The following is an 18,596-nucleotide window of genomic DNA, read 5'->3' as shown; positions in this document are numbered from 1 at the left end:
GGCCTAAAAATCATTTGGCCCCCTGGGGAGCGCCCCTTGCCCAACGGGCCGCTCACCTTATGCGCAAGTATGATTAAAAAAAAAAATCCCTGGTGTCTAGTGGTTTCTGCCCTGGGGGGGGGGGGGGGGGGGGGTCAGAAATGGCCTAAAAATTATTTGGCCCCCCGGGAGCGACCCTTGCCTAAGGGGTCGCTCCCCACACATAAAAAAATAAAAATGAACACATTTTTTAAAATCCCTTTTGGCTAGTGGAAATGGCCTAAAAATAATTTGCCCCCTGGGGAGCGGCCCTTGTCCAAGGGGCCGCTCCCCTTATTGAAATTTACTAAAAAAACAAAAAATTCCCTGGTGTCTAGTGGGCATTTCTGCTGCCCGATCGCATCGCCATCGGGCAGCAGAAATACTGGGAGAGACAACAAAGGAAAGGTCTCTCCTTTCCTTTCTTGTCTCTCCCGCCCCACCTCCCGGTCCGAAGAGAAATGCAACAGCATTTCTCTTCCGGAATCCAGCACGATCTGAGGTGACCTCTAATGAGTGCAGTGCGCGATTTGCGCGCTGACGTCATCAGACATCACTGGAGGGGTTGAAGGGGCAGAAATTCCCCTTCCATCCCCGACTGGGGGGGGGTGGGAGGAAGGCCCACGGGGGTAGCACATACGCTCCCCCGTGGTCCAGGTGCAGGAAGAGCTGGTCTCGTCCCAGGCCTTTGGGAACTGTGTGCCTGGATGAGACCAGCTCCCCGGCAGCACCATAGGGGTTAAGATAAAGACTTGCATATTCACAGTGCTTTCTGTCACAGATTGTGATCTCATAGCACTAAAAATACACCAGTCACTATTTTCCCACTGCACCACCCAAGATTTAATTGTGTGACTTGCTGGCTAAACACAGACCACTGCTGTGCATTAACTAATAGAGGTTTCATAATGTACTGTTATGCATTTCCCAATGAGTAACAACTTTTTTTGATGTAATTTTCTTTTAGGCTGTGTGTTATTTTATATGTAGCTACCGGACGGTGAGAGACCTAAAAAAACACACAGACTATTTTGTTTTTGGTCACACCTTTGACCCCGCCCCCACACTCAGTGACTTCACACCTATTACACACAGCTCCTCAGTTCCAATACTTTTTTTTTTGTGCACTTCAACTGCTGGTTGGCCTGGCTGCCCATTCTTGAGCCGATGGTGGGAGGTTGACAAGAATTGGAGCACTGCACTCCACACAGCACTGACGCCTCAATGAGTATAGTTCACTCATCACAATATAGCTGGCACTGGTCGCACTGGCTGCATCAGTCTGACCACAGCGGAGACTCGTTCAGCCCAGGCAGCAAGCAGCAGTTATGTTTCTTTTTTGCGTTGCTGCCTGTGCCTCTAGTTTGGTGCATGCCTGGCAATGTGGAACCACTGACTTCATTCTGGACTAAATTGAACCCTGTATATGTTTTTTTTTTTTTATGTGAGGGGCACCTCACTTTTAAGTTGTGCAGACATGCACTGTCCTACACTATTGTGCTCTCCCACCCAGACAGTGCCTGCCTCAGCATATGGCCGCACCCGTGCACCTAGACAAGATCTCACTCCCACGCAGGAGCAGAAAAAGAAAGCAGTGTGTCTCAGCTGCACACATTAATGAAGCCGTATGGTGCATGGGGGCACAGCACAGGATGTTATACCACTGTATCAGGAAGCGCTGTTACATGGTTCTCCGTGCTCAGACTCTCTAGGCACTGTCGCCTCCCCCAGATATGACTGAAGCCAACCACAGCAGCAAAATAACAAAAGTAGGAGTCACCCACAAAACTTTGGTTTGCTAAACACTTGCTTATATTACTTCTCTATCGTAAAAAAGATTTGCTGTGGAAATTGGGGGCATTTATAGTTGTGGACTATGAGGAGTACCAGGTTCTAGAAATTTTGTCAGGAAGGGTCCTTACACCTAAAAAAACCTTGATTGGGGAGGGGTCTCTGCATCAACAAGTTTGAAGACCTCTGGGTTAGAGCATAGACTATTATGACTGATCACAGCCTAAATCATGGGGTTAGGTTTATTTAATTCACATGAAATCTTGTACCTGTGGGAATCCGTAAACTGGGCTTTGAGCTTCTCCTAGCAGTCGTGTGAGGAAACTGAAGAAGACAATCCGAATTGTATTTTATAGTATGTTTCAATGCTTTTAAATAAAATAACAAATCCATGAACTCAGTACATAAGTGCAGAGGTGCTGCATACTTGTAAAATAAGTGTGTGTGTTTGTGTGTCTGTGTGTGTGTGTGTGTGTAGATGTTTCAATTTACACTTGTTAATTAGTCCGATGTTCCACGACCCTTTCTTCTAAACTCAAGCATTGTCTTTAATTTTCACAGGTATCTCTCTTAATAGAAAATGGAGCTCGGAAGAGGAAAACTTCTGAGAACTGGACTGAATGCTCTGCACCAAGCAATACATCCTGTGCATGGGTTAGCCTGGACTGATGGGAGGCTAGTGGTGCTGACTGCTCTCTATCTCCACACTGAAGAACCAAAGTTTGGTGATTCAACAGTTATTGGGCAGTTTGAACATGTTCATGGACTTTATTGGGGGCCCATCTTTGCTGAAGATACCCCAGCTCTGCTTGCTATTCAGCATAAGAAACATATTACTGTTTGGCAGCTTTTTTATAACTCCGTAGATAAGAGCAAACTTGTGGTTTCTCAAACCTGTGAAATCAGTGAAATGTTTCCTGTTCTTCCCCAGGGCTGTTTGTGGCATCCGAAGATGGATATCTTGGCAGTTATGACGAGAAGAGATGCTTGCGTTTTGCACAATGTACGTACAGACAATGCCAACATTCGAGCAGAAGTCAAAAGTAGTGGTGTTATCCACTGTGCTTGCTGGACTAAAGAAGGCAATCGCTTAGTAGTTGCCATTGGCAGCTCACTTTATTCCTACGTATGGGACCATGCTAACAAAAGTCTAAATGCTTGTTTGTTTTGTCCAATATTTGATATAGGTAGTTGTATCTGTGCAATTGAATCAACAGTGGATGTCCAAGTTGCTGTAGCAACGGAGCTTCCTCTAGACAGGATTTGTGGCCTAAATTCAGGCATTACATTTGATGTCCCAGCTGGTGCCAAAATAGGATCCTTATCTATACAGCATAATGTACCATTTACAGATGAAGAATTTTCCATGGATGGTGGAAGGAAATATTCAGAACTAGAAAAATGTAAAACGCTTGATTCTTTGGCTGCAGCCTCACCTGGTCCAATAAACCTAACTCATATCCTTGCTAATCACAGGAAATCTGAATCAAGCCCTCTAATTTATCTTAAACGAAAGGACTTTGTAACTGGATCTGGCCAAGACTCTTCCCACTTAATCCTAGTCACATTTGAGAAGAAAGTTACATCTACACGAAAGGTAAGCATTCCAGGTATTATAGTTCCTGACATATTAGCCTTTGATCATCGAGCTCACATTATGGCAGTGGCTTCCAATACATGCAGTACCGTATTGGTCTACTCATTAACTTCGTCCAGCTTGCCAAACATTCAACAAATCCAGCTTGAAACAAATGAAAGACCAAAGGGATTGTGCTTCTTGTCAGAGAGAATGCTGCTTGTATTAGTGGGAAAACAGAAGTTCAGCAACCCTGCATTTCTTCCATCTTCAAACTCTGACAAATACACCATTAGCTTAATGGTCAAAGAAGTTGTATTTGAAGATGATTCGTCTGCATCATCTGCTGGAAGTCAAAGTGCTCTCTCCGCTGTTGATTCTTGTGCGAGTTTACCTGGTAAAAAGAAATATTTGGATCACTTATCCAGAGATATTCGCAATGTTAGCAGAGAGCTCTTGATACCAGGTAGCACTGCGATATATCCTTTCGTGGGTCGAAAGAGGCTGATAGAGGAAGTTAAAAGTCCTAATGGTGAGCAAAGTCCAACATCAAGTGCCAGTGATTGTGAAGAAAAAACATCTTTAATAACTATGAATGCTTTAGAGACTGAACCAAGAAATCGACCATTTGCTCTGCATAATTTAGAAATGCCAAGTAGGCTTTCTAATAGACCATTATCTCCAAAGGTGCAACCAAGTGTGGACCATGAGATTTCAAATGTAACTAAAAATAATCAACCACTTGAGAAAGGAGCAAGCCTTGTATATAGAAACCTGGAAAGATTAAATAGTTGCTTTACAGAATTGCATCAGGCGCTTTGTGAAGTTTCTGACCCTACAAGAAACGGAAGGAAACTGCCTCCGATTTATCCTCCTTCCCAGGAGCCGTCATATGTTTACATCAGTTGTCAGGTAAATCCTAAGTGTGTTTAAATACATCTAAATTGATTTGTAAAAACTATGGGCCTCATTACGAGATTGGCGTTCGTAAGACTGCCAGCCTTGCGGTGGCGGTCAGGATCGCCACCTCTGTGGCAATCAGTCTGCCACATTAAGACCTGGCGATCAGGTGCACTTGGCATGGGCAGTGCAGGGGCCCTGCTGCTCAGTACCCTCTCGGTGTTCACTGTCTGCCTGGCAGACAGTGAACACCGAGAGGGTGCTGGTGCACCCTGCAGGCAACAGCATTGCCGTCGGCTCTGTTTCGAGCTGGAGACAATGCTGCACCTGTACTTAAATTTTGTCATACCAACATCCAATTGCAGTTATGTGAGTTAACTCTTCATATGGACATAACACATTCATGTAATGATGGGAAGTTTTTCCCCACAGGGTTTGTGCCCTTTCCCCCTTGATTGATACCTTTAATTCTGACTACAAATGCTATCTTAATGGTTGGTTATCTTTGGCTATAATTTCCACCATTAGTATTTTTACAGTGATTTTAGTTACCACTGCTAATAAGTCAACATCACTATTGTTAATTCAGATTATCTCTAACACAAGCACTGCTACCATGAGGGGAGGTAATTTACCACCAGTTTGTCGTGCAATACGGTAAAGAATTAAAACAAGGGTAATTGATTTATTAATAGGTTAACCCATCCCAAATCATTTAATGAAGTTCATGGTCACTTTTCTTTTTCTGTTTTCAGTTTGATTTGATTTGATTACTTATATAGCGCAAATGCCCAAGGGCATCTTAGCGCTGAACATAGTTTAAAACTCTATCTTTAAACACGCTGCCAGACCATCAGAAAATGGCAATTCAGTTATGAGAAAACCATTGAGAATAGCCAAATCTTTAACATCTTGTGAAAACAGTGGAAATTTTCCTGCAATCAAAGAGCGTGTGGGATCTTATTTCAGAGAGCACTGGTAAAGTGCAGAAAGCTACGACTGCCCCATTTCACTTTTTTAAATCTAGGAACTGTCACTGAACATAAATATGCTGAGCGAAGAGTTCTATTAGGTAGATACCACCTAAATATCTTTCTACAGAACTCAGGCCCATGTCTATGTAAGGCTTTGTGTGCTACACATAATGCTTTAAACGCAATTCTTTTTTTTTTACCGGTAACCAAGGGAGCTCTGTCAGGGCCTTTTTTACTAATTGATGTTAGGGAATGTTATTAAGTAGGCGACAAGCTGAGTTTTGCAACATTTGGAGCTTAGTTAGTGGTTTTTGTGTCATGCCTGCATATACCGCATTGCAGTAGTCCAGTCCAGATATCACAAATGCAAAAACCACAGACTTTTGTAGTTCTGGGGTAATGAAAGGTATAATCTTCCTCGGCATTTTTAAAATAAAAAAAAGACGATACTAGCTTGATAGTCTGCTCCACAAAAGATACTTCATCATCAGATAAAATCCCTACATTTCTCACTTTTGTCACTGATGTAGGGAGGGATCCAAGTAAAATAGGCCTCCATGAGTTATTCCAGAATGTGCAATCTTTGCCAAAAAAGTAAAACTTCAGTTTTTTGCGTATTCAGCTTTAAACAATTATTCATCCAATTGACAACTGCTTTCATACCCTTGTTGAAACGATCAGCAACTTCATCAACATTACTAGACACTGACACCACAATTTGGGTGTCATCAGCGTAGGCAATTGTAGCAAAATCATAAGAACTGATAAGTTTTGCTAATGGAGCCACATAAATATTAAATAGAGTAGGACTCAGTGATGATCCCTGTGGGACACCACAAGGAAGTAAAAAAGCCTCGGAAACAAACTCTTGCAGGGCTATTATTTGTACTCGCCTTTCACATAAGACGATAATAGTTCTATTGCTGAGCCAGAAATGTCTTTTTCTGTTAGCTGTTTCAGTAGCATCTCATGACTAACCATATGGAATACCGTGTAAAGGTCTAAAAGAACCAACACGGCCCTTCCATCCTTTTCCATGTTGTGATTGGTTGCTTCTGAAGCTGCAACTAGAGCTGTCAGTACTGTGTCCTGATCTAAAACCAAACTGAGCATCAGCCAAGAAATTATTATCATCCAAATAGTTTGACATAATGTTATTAAGATATTTTTCACTGACTTAGGCCAGGAAAGGGAGTCTTGATATTGGACGATAAATAGTTTCTATACTAGAGTCAAGTTATGTTTTTTTTCAGAGGTAAAACTGTGATCTTTTTCCAGTCCTCAGGAAAGCAGCCCTCCTCTATAATTTCATTCAACAGGGGTGTCATTACTTAAGTAATTACATTAACTATCTCATGTAGAGCCTCTGATGGAATCGGGTCTGAAGGAGCGCCAGACTTAGTGTGCAAGATGAGCTTGGTCACCCGCTCTTCTGTAAGAAATGGAATGTGACAGAGGTTCATATCCTTATCTGCTAGAATCATGGATACAACTATTTGTTCTGCGACACATCTCTTAATATCAAATTCCTTATATACTGATTCCACTTTATCTTTAAGTTTTCACAGAAGGACTGTGTAGGGCTTGGGGCCTGACGAAAAGTCAGGCTTCCCCAAACTCTGGACTGTTTCAAAGAGCTCTCGATGAGTTAGCAGCTGAGTTTATTATTTCTGAATAGTATCTTGCTTTTTCATCAATGATTGCTCTCTTATATTCTTGGATCATATTCTTACACATACATTTTTCCTCCTCATTATAGTTTAACCTACATAGCCTCTCCTATCTGCAGCATTTTTACTTGAGCTGTCTTAGTGAACGAGAATACCAGGGGGCAGTCAGAGTTTTTTCTGAAGGAATTTACACATTTCTCTGGTACCACTTTAAACATTGCATCAGATAACTACTTACACAATCTTACTGAAGAATTAACCTCCTCCGTACCGCCTGGCATAGCAGCAGTCAAGCAATCTTTCAACTCTGAGTAGTTCACTTTTTTCCAGGCCCAAACATTTTTGGTCGTTTTTTTTTTGTCAGGTGCTATGGAATTAGCACACCTAAGTGTAATTTGAAGTGTACCACACTATGATCTGACCATATAATAGGGGGAAAAGATTCTACATGTAACTTGGAATAATTGGAGAAGATACCATCTTGCATATAGCCAACTTTATGTGTGGCCATCAAGACTTTCTGATTCAAATTGAAACAGCTTAGGGTTTCCGATAATAGTAATGACTCTCTATTCTCAAAGTTTTCTAAATGATAATTAAAGTCCCCCAACATAGTGTAATTAGGGTACTGAACACTTGTTTCCAAAAGATGGCATAGTGATTGAAAAATAAACTTGCCTTTGGACTTGGAGGTCAATAAAAAATAATAGCTCCATAGTACATCTCCTGATGTGTTAGTTCACAGTTAAAAGACACTGCTTCACAGTCCTCAAGAATCAAAGTTCTAAGGTTCATAAGATACTTCAATCGATTTGGAGTATACTATGCCAGTACCATCTCCCTTCTTACCCGTCCGGTCTAGTCTATAAGAGGCATATCCAGATGGGAGCTCAGTAATGTAATCTGGATCAGAAGTTTCCTCGGCCCAGGTTTCAGTAAGAAACATAAGACTGAGTGTGCATTAATCAAAAAGCAGTTTCATAAATAAGCATCAATTTTAAGAGATGGTTTATCATAAGGCAGTGATTCCTCAGATCTACAGCTAAAATCACAGCTGTTACAGTGGAAATTATCCTTGCTAGTCATACGTATGCAACCATCTGTCATATTACCTACCCAACCTAAATTCCAAGAGAACTTCTCTCTAATAGTTTTTTGGTAGAGAGCCGCCAGAATTTTTGGTGATCGGCGCAGAGGGGCTTGCCTTTTGCACACCATCGTCGCGCCCACTGCGTGCTCGCGCTATTATGCGCCTTATGTACTTTCTCCTTTCACCAACTAGAGCGTCAACCTTCTGAAAAAGCTTTTGCGCACTCTCCCAGGCGTGTCTATAAAATGCTCATAAAAGTGACATTTTGCAATCAGATGAAATTAAAACAGTAAAAAATTTGCTTTAATAGATCTCAAACAGATTAATAAAGAGCAAACAGTCTGGCAGTGAGTTAAGAAGTTCAGAAACAACTTTCTCGCACTCGCGCTATCATGCACCTTAGGTCATTCCTCCTTTCACCAATTTAGAGCGTCAACCTCCTGAAAAGCCCCTCGCTTGCTCTCACAGGCGAGTCTATACAATGCGCATAAAAGTGCCCTAATGCAATCAGATGAAATCAAAACAGTAAAATCTTAGTTTTAAAATACCTCATCAGATTATTAAAGAGCTAACAGTCTGGCAGTGAGTTAAGACGTTCAGAGACTATTACAAAGTTCTGTGTGAGTTATGTAGTGCAATGTCACTCTAGAAGCAGATGTCTTCAAGTTACAACCAGAAGCTGGAGTAGCTCCCCTTTCATGGTGTAAACGGGAGCAAATCGCCCCTAGATTTGCTAGAAGTATAGTGGTAGGGCTTTCTCCATGGGGTAAAATGTATTCATGAATAAACCATGTAATACTTTTCCTGCACTAGATAGTAAGGCCTTTCAGAGAAGGTTTTCAAAAAAAGAGAGGGTGTCAAAAAGTAAGGAGTGTACCCATGGTCAGAAATGGCTCTGACTTGTGGGAGTGATCTTCCTTTGTAGTCACACCTTTCCTAGATTAGCCGTGTGTCATGTCATACAGTGCAGTCTTATTTTAGTCTATGTTCCTAGGGCAAAGGTAAGCTGTTGAACCCCCCAACTGCTCCCATGTAAATTTGTTTCTTGCAATGTGTTTTGTAGAAATCACGTTTTGTATCACTATCCTGAGCATGTGTGTGGAATTCATATTACCAAAATACAGGACTTGTTGTTTATGTTCAAGGACAACATGCTTTTATGTTTATTTGTCCACTGGACAAGTAGGTCCAATCCCCTGCAGCGCAAATATTAGGACTGCCATTTTACAGTACAACAATATGTGAAAGAGTATTATATGCTAATGTAGCAAGGTTTATGTCTGTGTGTATTAGTTGTTCAGACTTGTATATATGATGCATTATTATAAAGACAAGCACTCTAATGAAACGCGGGGAGATGTGAGCTCAGCTTGCATTACTAACAGTGGTTCCACTACAAAAAAACCCTGAGAACATGGTAGCAAAATGTATCAATTTGAGGCCAATTATAATGATCCCTGATTATATGCAAATACATGCATGTGCAGGAAAGCAAGATTGGTAACTTAACGTTCAAAATAAAATGCACTAAAAATAATTTGATTAATGAAACAAAACATTTTGCTAAACTAACTTGCAAGTTTTTTACCATTTCTCTGGGCACCATTCAGTAAAACATGTTTTTGAATGCCACTTTTTTTTAAACAGCGACTAATAACTCAGTATCAGTGCAAAACCATTATGAGCAACGTTATGGGTAATATGAAAATAAACTATGAGCCAAATTCGTAAGCAGTATTGCAGCAGTGCACTCTGAGGTAGTTCCTTGTGTAGATTTATGATTTTAAGCAACTCACAACTGTTTACAGAAGTAGACCTGGAAACTGTTCTCCTAGCAAACTTGTATGAATTCCATTTTTTGCATGAACAAATACACACATTTTCTCTTGCGAACATCTGTTGTGCGATTGCAAATTGCATTTTTCCTGTACCCTCTTTTTCCCCACCCAGTAAAAATCTGTACTCCTGTCCTTATCGGAAGTAAATTCCTAACCTTTTCCACTGTGGGAAGTGATTGGAAAGAAGTTGTAGAACCTGTAAGTTGTTGTGTGTGCACAGATTCTAACATTGGATTCTGCTTCACACCTACTTCCTGCACCTTTTAGTACATTTTCAGAAAGTGGCCAAATAAGAGCCTCCTGGAATTCAAACCCTGATCTCATATGATCTCCAATATAATCAGAGAGGTTATAGTCAGAGCTCTAGTTTAATGGTAAGGCTCCCATAATTTTTCACCTCACTGCATGATGCCAAAAGGAATAAGTAGATTTTTTTTTACAAGAAAATTAGACTTCTGAAGCATCCGTCTCTTGGACAAATAGATGTTTTATAAAAAGCCCTACTTCTGCCTAGGGATTTTTCTAAATGTGTACTTATCACACACCTGCAAAGTGATTTTGTGAGAAGAACCTCGCTGTTGCTTTTCACTCTTATGAAGGATGCCATATTCACCCAATGTATACTGTTCGTGTTTGACTTTTAATTTATTTTATTCCGCTTCTTGTTGATTACTCTTTTCTGGGTAAAGATGGCAGTTTTACCGTAAAGTCTGCAAAATAATTGTACAGGGTTTCCTATGTTTATACCACCACACTGTTGCCCTTGGATGTAGAGTTCCTGGGTAGCTTAAGCTGTACTGCTGTGCATCCCTAATACGCAATTTATTTTAAAAAGTGGGACCTCATGAATAAGATGAGTCGGATAGACGGTTTTCCCTAATAATTGTACAACAAATCGATTCCTTGGCAGTTAAACTTGAACTTCTAGAAGAGTTGAAAGATCTGTAAAGGGAATGTTTTTTCTAATGTCTCTGAAAATGTTACTTTTCTTTTCATTTAAGAAGCCGCTATCAGCAGGGGATGGAGTTAATGAAAAGAAGTTATTTCTACTATGTGAGGGGAAGCTGCAACTGAGTGTAGTGCAAGGTGTTTTCAACCTGTCACTTGTTGAAATGCAACATGGTAAGTATTGTTTATATTGATGTACTTTGTATTTGTTTATTTATTGGGAGTAATTACATAGAGTGGATCTATCCTATAGGGCAACATGAGAAGGTGCCACGTGTACCAAGGCAAGAGGGGTACAGATGCTAGCACAGTACTTAAAAGAGTGGGAAGGAACAGCAAAGCATGGCTTTAATTGGAATGTGTTTAATGTCTGGGCAGCCCTTCCACAGAGTATGCAACTTATCGATGTGGGAGAGACAAAGACTTTCACTGTCAAAATAAGGTGCAAAATAATCTGTGTTGCTCCTGTGCCTTTTGAAGGGCAGCATTTGTTTAAATAGGAGCACAGGCACTTGTCACTGGTTAGTGGTCCGTGATGGTAAACCTAGGGAGCTGCGTGGCTTTCAGCAATTCATTGATACAGAATCAACACTTTGACCCGCGAATAAGCAGAAGCTAGACTGCCGATATCCAGTGTTGAATGGTGTCCAGACAGTCCGTTAGACAAAGCAGCACATCGGCAAAGTGCTGTTCGATCAGTTGGACATTTAAGCATCCATGGAAAAATTGAATATTGCAAGAAATATTGAGGCCTACAAGTAGAATGGGAAAGAGGAAGAGGATGGGTAAGTCCATCTTAATACATTGCTTTCTGTTGGCTAGGACGAAGATAATCAAATTCAGCACTGTTTACGGATGACCATATGGGTGTCGAGTGTATTGAGACTTAGAAGTTAGCAATCCAGGGAATTATTAGTAAGACCCCAGCCAAGCTTTTTAGTTAACGCAAGTATCAAATCGCTAATGAGCCATCAAAATAATTATTAAGAAAATCACACAATAGATGTCCTGTAAAAATATGACAAGTTGATTCCTATAAAATGTGTACTTTTGTAATGGACTACATTAGATCATTTGAATGTGCGGCATCATAGTGAAGTTAACCGTTTCTAAACATAACTTTAGAAAGGTGCAAGAATGATCCCTCCCTAATGCAATGCAGAAAAATATTTTTGTCCTGTGCATCCTTCATGTGATCTGTATTGTTGTTCTATTTGAAACAACATTATGGTCTGTTAAACTATATAAGAGTTAGATTTTTGTATAATACACACTGGGCTGAATTGCTTCAAATACATTTGAGAGCCAGGAAAAATGAGGTGGGGTGGGGTGAAGTTATTTTCACAGGATCTAGCTACGTAGTTAAGTGGAGTAGCCAGGATTTTCATCCAAGCTTCCCCAGGCAAACAATTCATTTATAAGCCAACCTTCCACCAGTTTTGCACCAAAGAGCAGCAACACACTGAGCTAAATTATTAATTTAAGCTGATTTTAAAATATACACACATCTAATAAGAACTCCGTTTGACACAATAAAAATCTTTCCTGACAAAGGCTACCATGTAGTTTCAAAAGGGACAAAGGCGCTAAAGGGAATGAAGAGTTAATGTTGCATAAACTCTGTTCCCCGTATTTAAAATTTGAGAATGATTTTCTTTATATCACTTGCCTAACACAGTGTTTATAAAACTATTTATTGAGAGTTCCGGAACCAGATGAGGGTAGTTAAATATATTGGTAAAACAGAGGTCAAAGGCAATTTAGTTGTGTTTATACACTGCACATACCAGGTGTCATTTATTTAGCAAAGATCTTCCTTTTATGGCTTTGAAAAGCCTTATTGCCAGGATGCTAAATGGCTTTATGATGGGTCGCCTTCCCATAGACGAGTGGGAGAATTAAATCACTCAAAACGTGACAGGAGCAGTGATTGCAATGAATCTAGCCACTGGCAATAGCTTTCAATAGCATTCCAACCCATCTTTCTTTTGACCACCATGCCACCTCAGATTAGAAACAGTCTGTCCTGCTCCATTGTAAACAGTCCAGCCGACACTGCCAAGCCAGGTCCTCTCTGAACCAGAACACAAGCAACCCAAGACTGGTTTAGGCCAGTGTTGCCGGATTTAGAGATCTGTCCCAAGCCAGAAGCTGCCCAAGTATAAGCCCATATTTAACCCAGTGCAGACCAGTATCAGCCGAAAAAACAGATCAAAGATGCAACTCTCTAATTAGGCTAAAATAGCCTTTAGAAATCATTTAAGGATAATTCTTAATTCTGTTCAATATACATATAGTGAGAGAAGGTTAATTGGGCACCTGCGCATTTCAGCAATCATCCCTGAATTATTAATAACTGCGCATTTTACGGACCAGTTCTCACTATGACCTTCCGGCTTGTACTTCTGTAAACATGCATACAATCCTGAACCGGGCATTCAAGAGTTAACTCTCTAAGAGCAGACCATGATCCACCTTAGGTCTAAGAATGAGAGCGTCTATGCTATTTCAGCAATGTGGCTCAAAAACAACAAAAAACAGACTGGATCATGCAGAATTAAATCCGCACAGTGATTCCATATTGAGAAACAACCCTTTTATTAAAGTAATTACTTCACAACTTGTTTGGCACAGCTTGCATTCTATCTACTTGCCTGAAGATATTCAAACAAATCGCTGCTGACCTCCGCAATCTCATAAGACTGTGCAGCTACTTTACACCTATCACCCACCCAGGCTTTTAAGTATTCATGTTCATAATGCTAACATTATTTCTCAATGATGATAGTAAAAGCCCTAAGGAAATCCATTACAGCAGAGCCTTCCCATTTACATTTTACATATTCTACTTCATCCTACATTCCCTAAGAGTATTTCCTTTTTCCAGATAATGTGTTCCTGTATTTTTATTTTATCTAAACATACTACTCAAATACAGTACAAATTGTGAACTGAGTTGCCTTCAGGTCTGGGTACGTAGAGATTGTGGGTGGGCACTTATGATGTGCACATTTGCGAACCCGGAGGCCGAGGGCAGTATTAATGTTTTTTTTTTTTTTCAGTGCCTGCCGGTGGCTCATTAAGGTATTCCGACTAAATGCACATCCCATCCTTAGCTTCTCAGGAGAGCTCACAGGGCAGTGTTTTTATAAATACCTGTTGTAAATGAAAGCACTACTAAAATGTGTGCACAATGAGGTCTACAAGGTGTAGGAGTCACATATTATCAAAACTCGTAGGCATTATATCTTTTGAGCACTTGATATGAAGAAACACAAAGTAAGGATTTAAAATGCTTAAAGTAGTTGAGTGTGCTAATAAGACTTTATCATTGGCCAAAGTTACCTTTTTTAACAACCTTTGAATAACTAAAGATTGAAGATCAACCCTAAGGTTGTAGAGCTATGCTTTCAGTTTGCGCACAGCTCCTTGATGCAGGTTTATACTTCATAGAGGATTGTGAACTAGTAAGTGCAAATAACAAAAACATTGCTGTGATAAAAGCAACAAATCAGTGAGCGATCTCCGAAGAATACAATAGAGACTAGCCCAAATCTGGTTCAAAGTGCCATTCCTCGAGCCAAGACACGAAAATATTTGGAATGGTCATCATTTTAAAATATGATAAGGTGTCTTGAAAAGTGCATTTTTTTAATATGCGGAATTATATCACTTTAGCACATACAACTATACCACCCCATTGAGAAAGTATTTATTAAAAGTGATTGTTTTTATACATCAACTGGGAGACCATCCTGTGCCAACCCTTATGACAAGTCGGGGATCACGTGTACCCTATGTTTATCGTAGATTCTTACTGTAGATGGCACAACATTATAGGCTATTAAATCAAACACAAAAAACGTTTTTTTGTACGGCGCAAATCTTGCATTCACGTGTTTGAAGGCAATCGTTTATGACAAGAAACTAAAAAGGAGGCTTGGTGGAAAAAAGTATTTGTCCAAGATCACACAGTTCGATCAAGCAGGGCATGGGAAGCTGGGAGTGATTTAATATGTTCCAGTTTCACACTGTGGAGTGCGGCCACTAGATGGGTGTCTCTCTCCAATATCAAACATCAAATGTTAACCCTTTGCTTTAACTCTAGGAAGATGAGACTAGAGCAATTGTGACCAGTTAGTAGATTGCACATTTAATTTTTGTCATTTTTACATACCGCAAACCTTACTATTCCTAAAATTGCTGGGCACATGGAGACTTTCATGCTCGCCACAGAAGTAGCCTGCTGGGTGGACCAGCTAGCCCTCGACTTTGCTCGACTCCTTCCTTAAAGTCTGCACCATGAGACAATGAACCAACATTTTAAAAAAAGACAGTCTTGTCCCTGTTACCAACATTGGTCCATTCACTCTGGGGGTAGGCCGTTGTCGTAGCGTTTTTGCACTGTGAATATTTGACTGTCCTGTTTTGAGACAGAGGGCTGCACACACCCTCAAAGCCAGAGCATCTAGAAGGGCTGCTGTATTCTCCATATATTATACACAAAGAGGCAAATAATTCTGTAAATGATCCAGCCCAACGTGTGTCTTTCCAGCATAAATGGGGAAAAATATCGCCCAATTGTGTGAGGAAATAGCACAGTGAGGCAACACTGATTGGGCCTCTTCAGTCCGGTGTAGCTTGGTTCCAGTGTCACTGTGAGCAAAAGACCCACTTCTGATGGATACAACTACCTGTGGATTCCTCACCTCATGAATACTCCCATGGCGCCAGCATTCGACGGAAATCTTCTTACTAGTCTCTGCACGTCGACGAGGACGTCACTGTCTCGCACGCGACGCCGTCTGACGTCATACAGGCAATAAGAGGTCCTCGACGACGTGCAGACGTCAGTTCCCTTTTTTCTGTGCATTCGAAACGGTTATCTTCGAGGGAGCAACTGTTACTCTTGCGGTTACAGTGTATATCTTGCTGCGTACTCTTTCTCTGTGGAAATAATGTCGCAGAGAAAGTCTGGATTTAAGCCTTGTCGTGAGTGTGGAGGCAAGATGTCGGTGACGGATCCTCATTCCGATTGCCTTTGGTGTTTGAGCTCCGACCACGACGTCTCGACTTGTGATTCATGTCAGCACATGAATCCGAAGGCCCTTAAAGAACGCGAGGCGAAGCTGTTTATGGCCAAGTCAAAGGAGAAGCATCACAAGAAAAAGTCTTCTCCAAGACATCGGCGTCATCGAGACTCCCGGCGCCGTAGAGAATCTCGGCGTCATTCAAGGGAGGCTCGTTCCAGGTCTCCGGATCGGCGCCGAAGGACATGGGAGGTCAGCCCCACGGTGACGCCGCATCCTTCGACGCCGTTGCCCTCTCCGGCGTCTCCAACTTCGCCTGGACAGGCGTCGGTGATTGAGGTATTGGAGCCTCAAGTGTTTTCTCCGGCGCAGACGCCGAGGCCGGCGTCGGGGTCGCCTCCGAGTCAGGCACCCCAGTATCCGGCTTTTCCCACCCCTGGAGCCGATAGTTCCGCATTCTTGAATGCGATGTATGCCATCTTCCAACAGATGGCTCCAGGGGGTGCTCCGGCTGGGCCTTTGGCCTTTTCTTTGGGTGATCCTGCGCCTCTTCGGCCAGCACCCTTTATGCCCTTTCTCCCGTTTGGGAACGTGGGCTCGGCGCCAGTGTCGGCGCCGGTGGCCGCTCCGGTGGCTTCGGAAGGATTGGCCCCAGGGATTTCCATCCCGTCGACGTCGAGATTTCGGCCTGTGACTCCGGTGGGTCCATCCGTTTCAACTGCTCTTCAGTCGGCGCCGAAGTTACCTGTGGCGCCGGATGCGGCGTCGGTGGCTTCGGAAGATCGGCGCCGATCTCCGACTTCGGCGGAGGTATTGTCGACTCCGCGGATTGAGCAACGACTGCATTCAAGGAGGCGTGCTCTCCGGGTACTAGAAGAGCAGGAGTACCAACGAGCCCTAGAGGAAGGAGAGCTAGAGGACTCGGGTGATGGGCTGCGTGGACTGGAGTCGGCCAGTGGGCTGGACACTTCCCCTGAGTGGGACCTTTCGTCCCCGGGGGAATATACCGAGGAAGCTGCTTCCTTTCATACAGTGGTACGGAAGGCAGCTAGTTTTTTGGACCTGCCTTTGCCGGTGGTGGAGGCGAAACAAAACCTTTTGACAGAGGTGTTGCATCCGGCCTCAGCCGCGGCGGAGCCTCTATTACCTTTTAATGACGCTCTGCTGGATCCGGTTTTAGAGGTGTGGAAGAAGCCGGCATCTTCCCCAGCAGTTCACAGAGCCGTGGCCAGGAGGTATCGGACGGCTCCAACTGATCCTGGTTTCCTATCTAGGCACCCTACGCCGGAGAGCTTGGTTGTGCAGGCCTCCTGTTCGTCCAAGTCAGCGCCTGGTTCTTTTCCGACGGTGCCTGGGGACAGAGATTCAAAAAAGCTGGAGGCGCAGTCGAAGAAGATTTTTTCGTCCTGCAGTCTGGCATTAAAAGCCACCAATGCAACCTGTATCCTGGGGAGGTATATTCATGCTCTGATGGATGACATCTCCTCTTCGTTTACAGAGCTTCCCCAGGGTCTTTTGGATCTTGTCTCTGATGCCCAGGCTGCTGCGACCCAAATTATCCAGACGGGACTGGATACCACCGACTCGGTAGCCAGAGCAATGGGCACAACTGTGGTGGAAAGGAGACAGGCCTGGCTCCGTAACTCGGGCTTTTCGGCAGATGTACAGTCCACATTGTTGGATCTCCCGTTTGATGGGGACAAACTGTTTGGGGCTAAGGCTGATTCGGCCTTGGAACGGTTTAAGGAGAGCAGGGCCACGGCTAAGTCGTTGGGACTCCAAGCTCCTTCTTCCACGGCCTCTTCCAGATTCTTCAGGAGGTTTCGTGGATTTGGGCGTGGCTCTTCCTCCTCTTCCTTTCGGGGAAGATATCAGCAACCTGCCTCTTCCCATCCCTATAGATCTTTTAGGGGGAGGGGTAGGGTCCGCACCAGGGGAGCTTCTCAGCAGCACTCTGCCTCTTCCTCATCCTCTGGCGGGGTGCAGCAGGGGAAGCAGCCTTAGGCTTCCACCATTTCCCACTCACTCCTCTCCTGTAGGGGGAAGATTACAGCATTTTCTCACCAAATGGGAGACTGTTACGTCGGACACTTGGGTTCTCAGTGTTGTGGGAAAAGGCTACACCCTTCCCTTTCGGGAGTTTCCGCCCCTCATCCCGCCCCGCCCTTCGTATTGTTCACAAGAACATCTCCTGTTGCTAGAACAGGAGGTAGAAGTCCTCCTTTTAAAGGGCGCGGTGGAGTTGGTCCCGGAGCAGGAAAGGGGTCAAGGAGTTTACTCAAGGTATTTCCTGATTCCCAAGAAGGATGGTCGTTTGAGACCAATTCTGGACCTGAGGATCTTGAATTGGTTCCTCAAGCAGGAAAAGTTCAAGATGCTGACCCTAGCACAGGTGCTTTTGGCGTTGAACATGGAAGACTGGATGGTGTCTGTCGACTTGCAGGATGCTTACTTTCATATCCCGATACTCAAGTCACACAGGAAGTATCTCCGGTTTGTGGTGGGATCGCAACACTACCAGTTTGCGGTCCTTCCGTTTGGTCTTACTTCAGCACCTCGAGTCTTCACGAAGGTGATGTCGGTGGTTGCGGCAGAGCTCAGAAGGAAGGGGATAGCAGTATTCCCTTACTTGGACGATTGGTTGATCAAAGCCAAGTCCCCGGAGCTTGTGTTGCGTCATCTGCAGTCAACAACCCAGTTGTTGTTCGACCTGGGCTTTTCGGTGAACGAGCCCAAATCTCACCTAGAGCCCTCTCAGCGC

The 18,596-nt window shown here is 43.0% G+C and overlaps 1 protein-coding gene across 3 annotated transcripts in view; it reads left to right on the top strand.

The window, feature by feature from the left end:
* The window catches only part of WDCP (WD repeat and coiled coil containing), a 100,728-nt gene that overhangs the window by 38,819 nt on the left and 43,313 nt on the right, over positions 1–18,596 (top strand). The window contains exons 2-3 of one of the 3 annotated variants that reach the window (XM_069236024.1): positions 2,371–4,297; positions 10,862–10,979. In XM_069236024.1, the coding sequence (XP_069092125.1) occupies positions 2,390–4,297; positions 10,862–10,979 (2,026 nt within the window). In that variant the 5' untranslated portion in view covers positions 2,371–2,389. Of the gene's footprint in view, positions 1–2,370; positions 4,298–10,858; positions 10,980–18,596 lie in introns of all 3 variants that reach the window. The other 2 variants (XM_069236022.1, XM_069236023.1) reach the window with 2 other exon arrangements.

Source organism: Pleurodeles waltl, chromosome 5, assembly GCF_031143425.1.
Source record: "Pleurodeles waltl isolate 20211129_DDA chromosome 5, aPleWal1.hap1.20221129, whole genome shotgun sequence".
NCBI lineage: Eukaryota > Metazoa > Chordata > Amphibia > Caudata > Salamandridae > Pleurodeles > Pleurodeles waltl.
Note: the sequence above shows the minus strand (reverse complement) of the source record. Positions and strands in the feature narration are given on the sequence as shown.